Source organism: Tubulanus polymorphus, chromosome 11 (genome assembly GCF_964204645.1).
Source record: "Tubulanus polymorphus chromosome 11, tnTubPoly1.2, whole genome shotgun sequence".
Taxonomy (NCBI): Eukaryota; Metazoa; Nemertea; class Palaeonemertea; order Tubulaniformes; family Tubulanidae; genus Tubulanus; species Tubulanus polymorphus.
In genome coordinates this window covers 12,168,747-12,183,455 of record NC_134035.1, presented here as the reverse complement: position 1 = coordinate 12,183,455, position 14,709 = coordinate 12,168,747, and the positions used below count along the sequence as shown (strand labels likewise).

Here is a 14,709-nt window from a genome sequence, read left to right as displayed (position 1 = left end):
TAGTGTATACGCGGAGTCTTGAAATCTATTTCTTCTTCTTGCAGAAATATTACAGGTCTTCAAGAGGGATTATTCTGAACTTTAAAACCTGCTGTGGTGTACGTAGATTGTACAGGTGTATATGTTAATCTTATCATCGAAGCGAGAGTTATTACTCAGTTGTTCCGCGGAGTCTGAGTGTACGTGTGGGGTTCACCGGGGGTTTGTTCAACATATGTGTATTATGACCATCCTCCCACTGTAATATTACCATTAATCACGTCTCTAATCATTTCGAGATCATTAAGCTCTTTCTATATAGGTTTTCTTAATGGTTTATATTTTTATCTAAAAATGTCCGTGTTATGCGAATTTTGTGTTGGGTTCGACTTCGTGACCACGTGTTTATCGTGTTAAAACGATTTGAAGTTGGATATTTGAACGGATTTCATTATCATTTCTCCGTGAAAAAAGTCTTCGATTCTCAACTCGAGTGAAATATCTTATGAAACACCAAGTGAAATTATTGGTTATTGTGTATTTTTGACGTAAAAACACAAATAAAACTGGAATATAGAAATGTTTCATTTCAAGTAAGAGTTATTTGCGAAGCGATCCAATCTTTAGTTTCTGGAGATAGTTCACCGCTCGAATTCTGTCCTTTGTACAATCTTCTGAGGTGATTAAACCAATTCGGGAATATGATTAGAGTACCGCCGACTGCCAGAGCCGAACTCAAATAAAACGAATACGAGTAATCGAGCCAATGATCGTAAATCGATCCTGAAATAGAAACGACTGCATGATTTATTCAATTACATCGGTTAAAATTTGGACTTGTGCTGATCCACCCAACACGCAATAACCAGCCGAAGATTGCTTTAAATCTTAGAAGATGCCCCCAGCCCTCATGTTATAGGAACGAATATCTGCAGCTATCTGGGGAATGAGTGAACGTTTTTCCAAGGTTGGTTTTTGAAGTATATATAACTTTCCCCAAACAATCAAAGAACGTTACTCAAACCTACCTGCTATCGGTCCTCCAGCTATGTATCCAAAACCGCCAGTCAAGATGGCGTAACTGTAAGCCATCAGCACCAATCGTTCGCCGAACACTTCAACGAGAACTACCTGCAGTAAACAACCGAACGACGCCAGGGAAAACCCGACGAACCCGCTGAGACACATAGCCGCGACGAACCCTCGACAAACCGGCGCTAAAGCGATAAGACCAACGAATAGATTGCCAAATATATACACAGTGAACGTGTCTATAGATTTGTGATGGGCTAAGAGTGAAATCAGCACCCGACCGATAATGTTCCCAACTCCGAACGCGGTTACGGTCATACGAGCTTCGTCACTCTCAAGATTCATCAACTCTTTAAACCCGGCGACCATATGTATTACTATAATAGACACAGCCATATAAGACACTGACGTGTGCAATAACATCGTGATCATGAACGGTTTTTTGAATAAAGTCAGTTGTAAGGATTCTTTAAATATCACCCATCGCGAATATTCCATACGGATTTCTTTTTCTTTCCTTGTTTTTGCATCTCTTTCCGGGTTTATTTCGTTAGTTTTAAGCGCTTCCAATAGAACACCGTCTTCCGCGGCCACAATTGCTCTCGAGCGCCCCCTAGTCGACCAGTTGCGGTTCACCATGGTTAGAGGCGCCAGGTTTAAGGCGATCCCGCCGATAATCACCAGACATCCTCTCCAATCGTAATGTTCTAATAGTTGATTGATAATGATGGGGTATATCAATGAACCTGTGGCGGCACCTAGTGCTACGATACCGTTAGCTAACGCTCTGTGTCTCCCGAATCGAGTTAGTACATAAGAAGCGACGGGAGCTATGTGAACCGCGATACAAAAACCTGTAATAGACAATCAAATTATTATCAATCGCTGTTAATACATTCACTGCAGATAGTTGCAGTAACGTCGATATTTTGTGAATGTGCAAATATATTTAAATCTGAAGTGATTGTTTGAAGATATCGATGATCCCAAGGATTTTACCCCTCAGTTGGGTGAAGATCTTCTCCAAGAACTCGCTACTCAGTCGGGTGGATATCTTCCCCGATAACCCGCTCCTCAGTCGGGTGAAGATCTTCCGCAGGACCCACTATTCGGCTGGGTTGATTTAGATCACGGTGAGGGGAAATTTTTTTTAACGATGATCCCGAAGCAGTAACGTATATCGTACCTGAAACTGTCCAGCAGATAATGACAATGTATAAACGCGTTGCTAATGCCGACAATACGATAGATAAACTGCATAGTACACCAGACGAAACCAACATTGGACGTAAACCGAATTGTTTCACCAACAAACTACCAAACGGGCCTACAAAAATAGTATACAAAAAGCATCTACACTTTTTACGAAGATTCTGGTAAAGTGAATTATTCATTGCTGTATTGGATACTGACTGAAAAGAAACGTAGAGCCGGTGATAGATGCACCGACCCACGCGACTGTGGCACTTCCGGCGTTGAAATACTGCATCCATTCCGGTACGAGTATTCCAGCAGTGTTAAACAGACTTTGTATCAGTAAATAATCTAACATACCACAACACGTGATCACAACCGCTTCTAATGGTCCGACACCGCGTCTTGAATTTCCTCGTCGAGTTTTAATTGACATACCGTCTATATATATATATATATATATATATAGTCGAGTCTGTCGCGGTACTGACAAAATAAAACGAATCGAATTCTTATTTCAACATGCGCCGTAAACAGTTTTTTTCAGTTCTTGATTGTACGTTTTTTTAATCCTCTTTTTTATTCACGCGTGGTTTTGATCTTCTGTCTTACCCAACGCGTCCAGAATGTAACAGATGTTGACAATTTTTAACTCGCTTATAATGGCTATACGTGAATACTGCAAATAATATTTCCGGAAATTTATGTTGATCTTTATGATCTATTAATAGATATGAATGTGACACTTAGTGATTAAATTCGTGCTGGTTTGTTTATCGCTCGATTAACGGAGTTAAACTGACCTTCTACGTAGTTCAACTGTTGTAATTAAAGAATTGACTTTTGAATCAACGGAGAAGAAGAACTACTCAAACTATCGAGCCAGATTTGTAAATGGAATGGTCTCTGATATCCTGATAAGGCAGATTTATTTTTGATGGCTCTGCACTATAGTCCTATACATATAAATATAAACAACGGCAACAGAAATTATTGATTTAACGCCGAATATATTTCAGAATTATTTCATACACATAATTCATAAATTGCAAGACAGACAAAATTTAAAAAAAAGAGAATTACAAAATCTAATCCAAACAAAAAAAAGAAAATAACTGCAATTTTTGTTTGGTATAGAAACTCCGTTATACAAACATTGTTTTTTTTCTTATGTACAAAGCGACAGCAGAAAATAATTTCTAAAAGTGAAAAGTTCAGTATTAAATAGTGCGTATTTTAATACTCGTTGTTAGCAACAGTAGAACACGTGATACAGAGTTTGATAAAAAACAAATTAAATGTAATTTTCGTACATTTTAAACGCCTTACGACAAATTACGAACAACAATTTTTAAACGAAAATGTAACCAGCTGCACACAGCCGCTTTGAATTCAGGGGCTAGTCATGAAATACACGCGTCGAAAATGCCATCTTCTGTTCAAGAAGGCCTTATTCTATTAAAGATATGGTATTGTCTACTTTCTCTTGGATAGCCGTCTTTGGTAGTTTCTACAATTGTTTTGATGCCAGAAATCTTCTACCGAGAAGGATAACCAGTCTTCCGTATAAGGGTGTAATCGCCTCGTCCATCGATGTAGCAACATCAGGACAATGTGGACTGTGAAAGTCGTACGTTTTGGAATGAGTGCATATTTCATGAGTAACCCCGCTTCGGTATTTTTACATTCATTTATTTTAAGTGACAGCAGTATTTAATTAGATTATTTAGTTAATTTTCAGCATGCCTCCTCCATTTATAAAGTCTCAAATCTCTTGATCGTTGGGGAAGAATATTAATTATGAAACCTATCGTTTTAATTCCCGAACACCCTCAATGATATCGACCCCGTCTCTAAATCGTTCAGCATTCATTTCAAATATCTAACCTATGAATACAGTATTTACTACTGCCTCTGAACAGTGATGGTTACTCGATGACTTTGAGGGGGAGGGGGCGGTGGAGGCGCTTGACTTCGAAGCGGTGCCTCTACGATTAATTTACCGTTATCTAATAGATAAGCGTTAACAGTGAACGGATCGACGCTTTCTGGTAATTCATACTCTTTACTGAATTCACAGAATGACGTACGATTCCCGCTCTTCTCCTCGTGTCTGGCGTTGATGACTATTTTTCTGTCGACCGTTTTGACGATGACGTCATCGGCCGTGTACTGGATGCCGATCTCGACCTCTAGTTTCAGCTGTCTGCTACCGTCGGGATTCGTCACGATCGGACTCGTATTCGGACCGGATCGCAACGATGGAATCGGCGTCTGGTGGTGTTGGATTTGTTGATATTGCGGCGTCTGGACTGGAGCTTCGACGACCAGAATTCCGTCCTTGGACACGGACGCTTGAAGCGACTGCACGTCGACGGAACCGGGCAGATCGACTTGACGGGAAAATTCTCGACTAACGGTCGTGTTTCCTCGGGTCTCCGTGTGCTTAGCCTTCACGATCAGTCGTCTCTCGAATGTCTGAACTTTGATCTCGTCAGTGTTAAACTGTTGCACGTCGAATCTAATCTTGAATCTAAAATGAAATGCGACAACCATTCAATAATTCACTATTTCATATGCATACATACATACATACATACATACACGCATCGTGTATATGCGTTTGTGTAAAACAGTCATAAGGCTTCAAAAGGCTTTTAAGTTCAAACACTGGTCATAAGTTATGAGATTGGCTATATAAGGAAGAAGTCTTTAGATTAGTCGTAAGTCTAAGTCATTATTGGGCAACTGACTCCGATAGTGTAAAAACTGCGCCATTCTCATACAGTATAGCACGACACGTCTTGTGTCTTGTTAACATCATCGTTATCCACTAATAGCCCATTTAACAAGCTACCGCCAAGCTTCATCAGGTACTTCATTGCTTATTTACCTGATGTAGCTAGAGTATGCACTAGTGTCGAAAGCTCGTAATTTCTAATAGAATCAGTTAACGACTCGTCTATAACACTATCGATATCCCACCGGACACCATACGTAAATATTTCGGGATATAATTGATCACCGGCCACTTTTGTACCGAGAAAATACCCTCGTCAACGCCGAACCCGGAACATTATAAATAACATCACGAATTATACAGATCGTCCCAGATACGTTTTGTCAGTTTTGATTTTTTTTCAACTCTTTTCAATCACGGACAGTAAATCAGGAACCACGGTTGAATAAGGCTCTCGTTTACTGAGGTCGTAAACGACACAAAGTGCTGTTTATAGATTTAAAAACACGGAACACTCGGATGCTTTTACATTAGAACCACTATTTTGTAAGTTTCACGTATATCAAACCCTTCTACATGCTTCTTTTAAAGACGTTTTGTTATTCCATTTTCATGTGCAACATTTTTCAAAATTCGGTACAGAAATTCGGTATCGTGTATTTTGCAGTAAAAACGGGAGGGATTTTAAGAACATTCTAACTACGACAAAATCCACAAAAAAAAAAATAAACATGATGAATTGAACTATTCTATAAATATCTCTACCGGGGCACGATATAGAAATATATACACGAATATATGTACGAAATGTATCTATCAAAATATGGTAAAGTGTTAAAGTGTTTGGTGTTTCTCTTGAAATTCTAAATTCCATTTCAAACCTTGTGCCGATTCGAATCGATGAAACTTTGAACAATGCTGCATTGTGTCAAACAGATTGATGTAATAAACTAATAATCAAGACAGGGAACGACAGACAGGCAGTTCACCCATATTTCACAAATAGACAAACTTCTATATTCTTAGAAGGTATATTTCTTTGCCAAATCGTGGGTAAAACGTAAAACGTATTTGTGAAAAGTGGGTTGAAATGGCGGGTAAACTCGGGTAGAATCGATCGGTCAACGATTCAATCACATTCATACATTCATCACTTCCGAGGCAGAAAATAAAGACGAAAATCATTTAGTACTTAGTAGAAATATTCTACCCGGAGCAAGAAATGTATTCCTGCTCCGAGTAAAGGGTGTGTGTGTGTGTGTTTGTGATGAGTTTAACTTTGAAATGAAAAGGAAAATGTTTTAGAAAGCTTAGCGTGTTGAGAAATGTTCGGCCTATCTCGACAGATTTAATTTCGTTTGGTAAATGTTTCGTTTGACACAATGCTGAGCATAAACAATGTGATATATGAACTCTATGTATTGTAATAAGATATGATTTTACTCGGGCAAACTTTTCGATCAAATTGAGTTGAGGTTCAAGGTGTCTAATTCCAACATCATAAGACAATTCTAGTGACTTAGAATTACTTTTTGAAAAATGGAATACCCTTTCGAAAACTGAAAAATATCGAGAGCATTTGAAATTCAGGATGCGATTCAGGGTGAAACATGGAGGTAGAATAGAGAATTATTCTGTGCTAAACGATAGTAGATAATTTTGACAGTCCAGAACAACATTGAAAAAAAAACACAAATGGGCTTCGAATGCTACGGGTTTAGCTCCTCGAGAAGTTAAACCATGACTGTGCAAATGGACCTTCGAATCGAGGATTCTTTCCGACTACACCTAGTGTTTCAAATTTTCTTTTTTCAAACTCTTTTTCGGTAAATGAGACACTGGGTGTAAGGTGAAGGTCGTAACAACAGGATCGAGTTAGCCCGAACCCTTATCACGCCGAAATATGCATATATACTTACAAAGCTCTGTTAAACAGAAGAAAATATAGAAGATAATTGAAATATCGTTTGGAAAATTTGTCGAAAATTTCAGCGAAAATATACGAAACATTAAATTTTCTATGAGGAGATTTTGAAGGCAATTGTTAATTTAGTTTATTAGAAGGAAATTTCGAAGATTATTCTTAGGGATTTCAAGATAAACGACTGGGCATTCCACCAACCTTGGAGTTCCATCTTGACCTTGTTCGAATGCTGTTTGAAGGTTGTCAGTTCGTTCAATGGCGCCCATTCTCGTTCCCATATCTAACGGTTTCAAACTGAAAAACTCAGTGCGCATGCGCTCGATTTCCGATTCCCACTCCATTCGGCGTTGTTCGATTCGCGTGTCCATATCCTGCCACAGGCGGCGCTGTCGTTCCTCAAAACTGAGTTCATCTTTGTGTATGGGAATAAAGATCTCTGATCTGTAGGTTTGTGCCATTTTACCACCGGCTGAAAAATATATACAAATCAAAGTCTTCATTAGATGACATGAATTGTCATATTTTGCATGTCAATCAAGAAATCAAGTACGGAAGGACAGAAGGGTGAATTCTGATTCATGATTTCTGTCCAGGAGGGATGCAAGTCGTTGGCCAAAATGCGCGCAGTTTCGTAATACTCTAGAAGGGACAATTCAATTCAATACTTTATTACAACTTAAAAGTTTTACAGTAAAACATACAAGTATATAATGCAATAAAGGAGAAAAAGGACAATTAATTTTACAGAGTAGAAAATTACAATTTAAAATAGACAGGATAACACATTTGCGGAACAAGCATGATTTAGAGGACACACTCCGGGGCTCCATCATGAGAAAACTGGAAGAAGCATATGTATACTACCCGGGAGGTGGGAGTGAAAAACAAAGAACATAACTTTGATGAAAAACCAAGATGAAAAACCAAGGACATCACTTAGATACAGAAGGACTTATTATACATCCTTAAAATGCTTATGCGGGGGAGCTTTGAACAAGACAACCACATAGCAAGTTACATTCATGTTAAAAAGGTTTTCAAATACACGTAGCTTCTTTTATAATACGTAATGCGAGAAAGTCTCCTTCAATGAAATGATTTTACTGGTATATTTGTTTTGAAAATATTTCGCTTCGTGCGAAGAATAACATTTTCGTGCACTATAAAGAAACGAGGTATGGGGGTATGGTGCCCCGGTGCGGTATACAATATATGGTATATACGTATACCGACACAGTATATTTTTAATATCAAATGCAACGCGCTCAGACGATTATCTACGACGTAGTTTTCTGTTGTTTCGGTTTATGTTTAGGAATATAAGTTCACCACCTGTGAATTGTGCTGTTGTATTTATAACTTCGGTGCGCCTATACTGAATACGCGCTTCCACCACCACCACGTACCAACATCGTGTATAGAGTTTACTGGCTGGTGCGTATACCAACCAACTAAGCTGATACATATAACCACTAACGATTTTCATACACGTTGTTTTTCTCAACTTGACGAAAGAAATTATTTAGAGAAAGTTTTCAACGCGAAAACTATTTATCGCGTAACACGTGCGCACCTATATAGAAAAACAGTTCGCAGTTCGGTACAGAACAAACCTCATTAGGAAATACGTGATAAGTGGTTTTTATCTAACCCCCTTTTCGTGCAGATGTTTTATTTCTGTGTCTCCGTTTGCGCGTTTGAAAAAAAAGTAAAAATCTAGGATAAACAGGAAGAGATTCTCTAAACAGTTCTCTCCCACACGGCAGAAAGTTTGCCTTTTTAAATGTTGAGTCATATATATCTTTGGGCGTTTTACCATAGTGTTACATAGTGATTCACCAGAACTACGCCATACTCTGTCTGCGTTTGATAAATTATCACTAAGAAAAAGTTCATCATGCAAAATGATTTGGAGAATATGTATATCATGCATTCCATCCCACCGGCATCCCACGTAGTAGGACTGTTTTGTATTCTGTTCCATGGTGTGAAATTGGAAATATAAGGCTTACGTAAGATTAGGTTAAAAAGATCTTTTCAGAATAGAAAAAAGATGTTTTTATAACTATGCCACGCCCGCCACCTGCGTTACAAGAAAAAGAATGAATCAATATCTTTACCATCGGAATCAGTATCAGACATAGGAGTGCCTGCTCTTTGGATAGTTACAGCGCCATCTGGCGTCTCTCGTCCTACAGGCTGACCACTATATAGCGGAAGTGTAGGTGTCAGAACCGGCGAGTAGGACATCCCTCCTTCCGGCTGGGGGCGCTGCTGTCCTCCAAGTTTGAACGCGACGGCTCCACCGGGACTGACCACCCTCTCACCGGGGCTTACCGGATTGCCTAGAGTTATTGCCATACCTCCTGGCTTACCAGGGCCTACTCGTACACGCATGTTTTGTCCTTGACCTTGGCCTTGTGCCCCCGGTCCGCCGACGTGAAATTTCACCGTCTGATCCGAAGGGCCACCGTCCCTTCCTATAGAAACCGTGAACGACATCTCGTTAGTGTCCGTTTGAAATCAAAAAAATTCTTTTAAAAACTTTTAACAACTCTGCACCAGAGAATGAATTCCCGTTAATCCACAATCTATATCCAATGATCGGCCGCGTATAACTTTACGTAATCGTATTCAAAAATAGGTTTCGATATCGGCGAGAAAAAATCCACATTTCCAAACAGTTGTTTTCTACACAATATGTCTGAGATATTTACGTCACATATATAAGATATCCCGAATGGCTGACTGACTGAGTGATGTTGTTTCGTTGTCTGTAAGTAAGTGTCTGTCGGATGTATATCCTACACACACCGCCAGTAAAAGCACGGAGGCGGCTGACTGTGCGGCAAGTAGCTGCCGGAATAAAAACCAGCGGAAAATGTTTAAAATACCTCTGAGCCTTCAGCTTGTATTATTATTTGTCTGTCAGTGAGAGAAGGGAAACTACAGGTTTCGCTCGCTTTTACAGAGATAAAGCAATGTGTATTAAGAAAAATATGTACATGTATATAATAGTTAAACACACGCACGGCGTCCGTAGAGGCTTTGAAAGGACAACGTGGACATCAAAATGGTTTGCTCCGTGGACGTGTGATGTTGGCGCCCATTGCGTTGAATCCGAATCTCTAGGAAAGGAGCATGACCGGTGGGTTGCCCAACTGGGTTTGCCCCCATCTCAAGCTGATGGTTAATTAATTGTATTTGATTAACTGTATTTCCTAAAATAAATGTTCCCGAATTTCTTGAAATAAATGTTCCCGAATGATGGCCGTTCCATCGAAGGGGGGCATTTAGATGGGAAATCCTCTTGAGTCGAATCATTATTACACTGAATATTGAGCAAGTTGGAATAATTTCCGGCCTGCCGCGGTGCAGTTTCGACACAACAATATTGCAGAAATACTACAGATATTATCACTCTTCGGAGAATGGTTGGAACGCCGTTGTATGAATTGGTATAGTTGTCGTACATGCGTTTCTGTATAATTTCCCGCGCCTGCAGCTACTTAACACCTAGTACGCGACCTATTGGTAGCTAATCCTCGCGTTACGAGCTACTTATCGCAGTTGTATAGAATCGAGTGAATATATTAGTTATCAAGACAAATGTGTACGTAAAGTTTCAGGAAATTCAAGACCCTTAAGTGTAACTTCAAAAACCTTGAATGGAGCTACTAAAGAAAGTCTCAGTTACATTTTGTTTTCAAGTCAGAAAATTAAATGATTTATATATTTCAAAATAGATCAAAATAGATCTTATAGTTCATATTTTTTTCGATTTTCTAGTCAATGAAGTTTCAAATTTGATAGTTTTTCGTAAAGTATTCCACCAGGAATCGTAGGTGGGTTAAATACTGTTGCAACCGAGGTCATCACACACATTTTGAATCAGTATTGATCCGCAGCCGGGTATTATCACTTTGCTCTTCTGTAGCCTACAACCTTATGGCTCTAGGTGTGTCCTTCACGTGCAATGTGTATCTAATGTAATCTAAATCTGTAATCTATGTATTGTATTTAATTGTTATTTGAAGTGAGAATAAATTCATTAATTTACCATCAAACTCGTGATAAGGGAGATGAGAGGCGTCGCGAGGCCTAGGAGGCAGGATCGAGACGAGCTCTCATATAGTGAACAACATTCCTATTCCGACCTCTGATGATAGTTGCGTATGTTCAGTAATGTATTCTAACACGATCAGTTATAGATATTCCGAGGTACATGAACCTGATTTTATCAGTAGTCGAGCCGATCGAGCGGAAAGCTGTCGATGATAATCGTTTCAGTTTCTCTCGCTTCTCTCTCAGATAAACGGTGATAACCGGCAGCCGAATAGTTAGATATTTATATCTCACAAATTCCCAGCCGAAACTCAGTCGATATTTATTGTGTCGAACTTTGGAAGACGAAAAAACTATGCGGAAACAATAGATCTCCACGTAGCACGTAGAAATAATGGAACAGGAAGGGCGGAGACGAGAGGGGAAAAATCTCTATCGTTAGATATCCTCGATGGTAAAACGTAGATACATGTAGTGACTAAGAGTTCCTAACACTTCATCCCTGAAATTCCCCGACCCCCTCCCTGTTTGTTTCTACTCCTCCACAGCAATGTTGCTGAATCATTGTTAAGAGTTTTCGATTGTTTCGTATACTGAGACCTTGGCGGTTTTTTCTAAATGAGGAAACAACACGTAAATAAACTCGTAGACAGGTGAGAGGAGGGTGAGTGCGCGAGGCCACAAGGCCACTTACTCATTTACTCGGCATGAATAGAGAGGGTGGCTCCGAGTCCCACTGCACGAACTCGTAAATTCTGTGAACGTTTTAGTTTATATAAATGATAGAATTCGAGAACCCAATCCTTCAAAAGTCCGATTCGTATTTCGATTTCCTATTTCAAAAACAAACCCCGTGTTTCGTTCCCAGCAGGTTTGGTGGCTTCGTAAGGGACACGCCAAAAATTAGCATAAAATCGAATCATGTCAATCATCCCAAGATAAAAATAAAGTCCGCGTAATCTGAAACTAAAATGGATTCAATTTGTTTCTTTCATGCATAATTTCCATTCCTTTCATGTTTGATATAGATATCTGTTAATGCGTGAAACCAATTCGTTTTGTAAGCAGTTCCAGGGTATCCACCGCCGACACTAAACGTGTTAAAACTATTTCAAATCATTTCTGTTTTTTTGTTGGTGTTGTTGAAGAGAAACACGACTTCAAGGTCGTAGAAAGTCTGATGATAATAGACTTCCACGTGTCATGTACAACCACCTGAACTTGCTACATCGCGAAACAGAGTCTGAGAACAAATTACTTACAGTGAAATAAGGATAAGATATTACCTGCCTAGAGCAACAGCGAGAAATAACCTTTACAGAGAAAATATTACAATGCATAGAATTGTAATTTTATCATATTTAGCGATCCCCCTAGTGACCCCTATGCGCCCAATGCTTATACTGCCTACCACGACCCCTGGTGACCCCAATGCTCTCAATACTGTATACTGCACCTACCACGACCCCTGGTGACCCCTATGCGCCCAATACTGTATACTGACTACCACGACCCCTGGTGACCCCTATGCTCTCAATACTGTTATCGCATTCTGTGAAGTGATTAGTAAATATTTACGAACACCAATCATTTAAACATTCAATATTGAAATAAATCTGACCAGTTAAGTTCATTCAATCGCCAGACGTCTGGATTTCGCTTGTTTCTTCATTAATTACCTGACTATTGGTTGTTTTGGAAAAATTCCGCAATCTTATTTTGTTTTACTTACGCCATTTGGTCTCTTCGCGTATTTCCTCGTCTGTGCGGCGCACCACATATTTGGCCGGAAGTGCGGCTAAAGCGGCGAACTGTGACGTAAACGATGCCGGGGCTGAACCGAACGTCGTCGAGAAGCCATTCACCGACCCGAACATTGCCGAAGGCGAACCGAACATCGACGACCTATTCGGCGATCCGAACATTGCCGAGAAACCGCTCGAAGAAGTGTCCGTAGATGAAGACCATCTATTACTGGAACTAGAACGAGATCTGGACGAATTCAGATTATTTTTGGTCGTTTGAGAACCATTTGTCTTCCTGCGATTTGCAAAGTCAGATTTTCCATCCGAGCTGCTTGATACACTAGCCGCGGACGCCTTCCTGAACAATCCCGAATAAGATGGACTGGAACCAGTGGTCTGAGTGTCAGAAAGAGATTTATAATCTGATCGAGATGAATGTCCGTTTTTAAGATCACTAGAGCTCCTAGACGACGAATCCCACGTACAGTTCGGCACATATCCGTTATTCGAAGGAGTCGACCCGATATTTTTAGGCAGTGACCCATTGTTTATCGATTTAGATCCAATGCACCCTGTTGCAGCAGAGCCATTGTGCCGCGCAGGTTTAGATTCAATGCCCGTAGAGGAAGAACTAATATTCGCAGGCATTGATCCACTGTAACCTGATCCAATGTTATTTGTTTTAGATCCATTGTAGTGGCGCACAGGTGAAGATCCAATGTTTGTCGGTGTCGATCCGCTGTAAATCGGTTTCGATCCAATGCACCTCGTTGCAGAGACATTGCACCCCGCGGGATTAATAGATCCAATATTTGCAGGGGTGGATCCAGTGCGCTCTGCTGTAGACTTCGTCGCCAAATCCGCCAGTTTCCTGTCAGCACCGGACGACATTGTAACGAAGGATTATAATATGTCCCAGTCACAGAATATAACTTGCAACTGATAGGTTCGCAGCTAATTACTAAATGTACGGGGAGCCTTTACACACACGAGTTGTAAGCCGATGCTCGCACGAGTCGAGCGTGGTGATGATATAATTGAATGTCCTCTAGATTCACAGCGTATAAATTCATCTGGATAATTTGACAACAAATCCCGAGATCGATGTATGAAAGTGCCGGGTATGAATCACCAGCCGCCACTACACTATCGGGAATCGTGTTCAACCATCATAATTTACTACTTTCAATGTTTATAATGTATTCCTCCCGATCTCTAACTCGCTCTCGGAATCGATATCGGCCAATATCGCTCCACCACGAGTTCCACGATGAAATTGATGTATTCTCTCTCTCTCATAAAGTCCGGTATCGCCCCGAAAATCCCTTCGATAGATATTTGCACAAAGTATCGAGTAGAATTTAGAGAGTTTTCTTCACCGATGAAGTCAGCAACTGATTAATTACTGAAGATGATTTCACTATACGCAGGCGCGGCTCGCTTTCGCTGTGCGTGTGAAATGGTGTTTAGCAAACATCGTTAGCGATAGTTAATCGTCATAATTATCGTTTTGACATCGATGTGACGCCGAAGTAGAAAAAATTAGGAAAATGTTTCGACAGCGAACGAGCAGAACAATGACGTCAGTCGATTTGAGGTTCTGATACGCAGCTCGTCACGCGTCTGTTCAGATGAAGCACCTGCAATTCACCTGTCAATGTACTTTCCTTCTCAGAAGTCTCGACCCCGAGTGATTACCATTTATGATATCGAAGATTAGGTCCGGGATATCTCGCTATTATCTGTCACCAGCTAGAAGACAGTTGTTTAAAAACCGACCGATGGCACCCAGGACGACCTACGAGGTGGACTCCTACGATTATCCAAATTACTCTTAGTTCACCGAGACATCGAATGCTTAGGACGAACTTGTAGATATCCTAGGATGTAGTTTACGTTTAATGCATAAAATAGTTTTTTTTGTTATACAAGTTTATCAAATTGAGTCTGTTTTACTCACTACTGATTCGTGTGAACACTTCTAAAAGTAATCCTTTAGTAATTATATCCTTGTATCAGTTCGTCGCATA

General features: G+C 40.1%; 2 protein-coding genes across 2 annotated transcripts; both read right to left on the bottom strand.

The window, feature by feature from the left end:
• Positions 1-518: 518 nt before the first annotated feature.
• On the bottom strand, positions 519-2,651 carry LOC141913360 (monocarboxylate transporter 9-like). Its single transcript, XM_074804864.1, has 4 exons — positions 2,425-2,651; positions 2,198-2,338; positions 1,008-1,865; positions 519-762 (listed from the first exon to the last, which is right to left on the bottom strand). The coding sequence occupies exons 1-4, from the start codon at positions 2,639-2,641 to the stop codon at positions 569-571; spliced, it is 1,410 nt and encodes a 469-aa protein (XP_074660965.1). The 5' UTR covers positions 2,642-2,651; the 3' UTR covers positions 519-568.
• A 610-nt stretch (positions 2,652-3,261) lies between these two features.
• LOC141912779 (major egg antigen-like) lies at positions 3,262-9,739 on the bottom strand. Its single transcript, XM_074804173.1, has 3 exons — positions 8,990-9,739; positions 7,068-7,338; positions 3,262-4,738 (listed from the first exon to the last, which is right to left on the bottom strand). Exons 1-3 carry the CDS (start codon positions 9,369-9,371, stop codon positions 4,111-4,113), a joined length of 1,281 nt encoding a protein of 426 aa, XP_074660274.1. The 5' UTR covers positions 9,372-9,739; the 3' UTR covers positions 3,262-4,110.
• Between the last annotated feature and the right edge of the window lie 4,970 nt (positions 9,740-14,709).

What these genes read in the sequence shown, in the direction of transcription:
- LOC141912779 (XM_074804173.1), bottom strand. Translation starts at nt 9,371, where the DNA reads ATGTCGTTCACGGTTTCTATAGGAAGGGACGGTGGCCCTTCGGATCAG. An exon ending in GTCTGATACTGATTCCGATG is followed by an intron (nt 7,339 to 8,989) that starts GTAAAGATATTG and finishes TATATTTTTCAG; the next exon opens with CCGGTGGTAAAATGGCACAA. An exon ending in GGTCAAGATGGAACTCCAAG is followed by an intron (nt 4,739 to 7,067) that starts GTTGGTGGAATG and finishes ATTTCATTTTAG; the next exon opens with ATTCAAGATTAGATTCGACG.
- LOC141913360 (XM_074804864.1), bottom strand. Translation starts at nt 2,641, where the DNA reads ATGTCAATTAAAACTCGACGAGGAAATTCAAGACGCGGTGTCGGACCA. An exon ending in CGGCTCTACGTTTCTTTTCA is followed by an intron (nt 2,339 to 2,424) that starts GTCAGTATCCAA and finishes CTATTTTTGTAG; the next exon opens with GCCCGTTTGGTAGTTTGTTG. An exon ending in AGCTGGAGGACCGATAGCAG is followed by an intron (nt 763 to 1,007) that starts GTAGGTTTGAGT and finishes TTTCTATTTCAG; the next exon opens with GATCGATTTACGATCATTGG.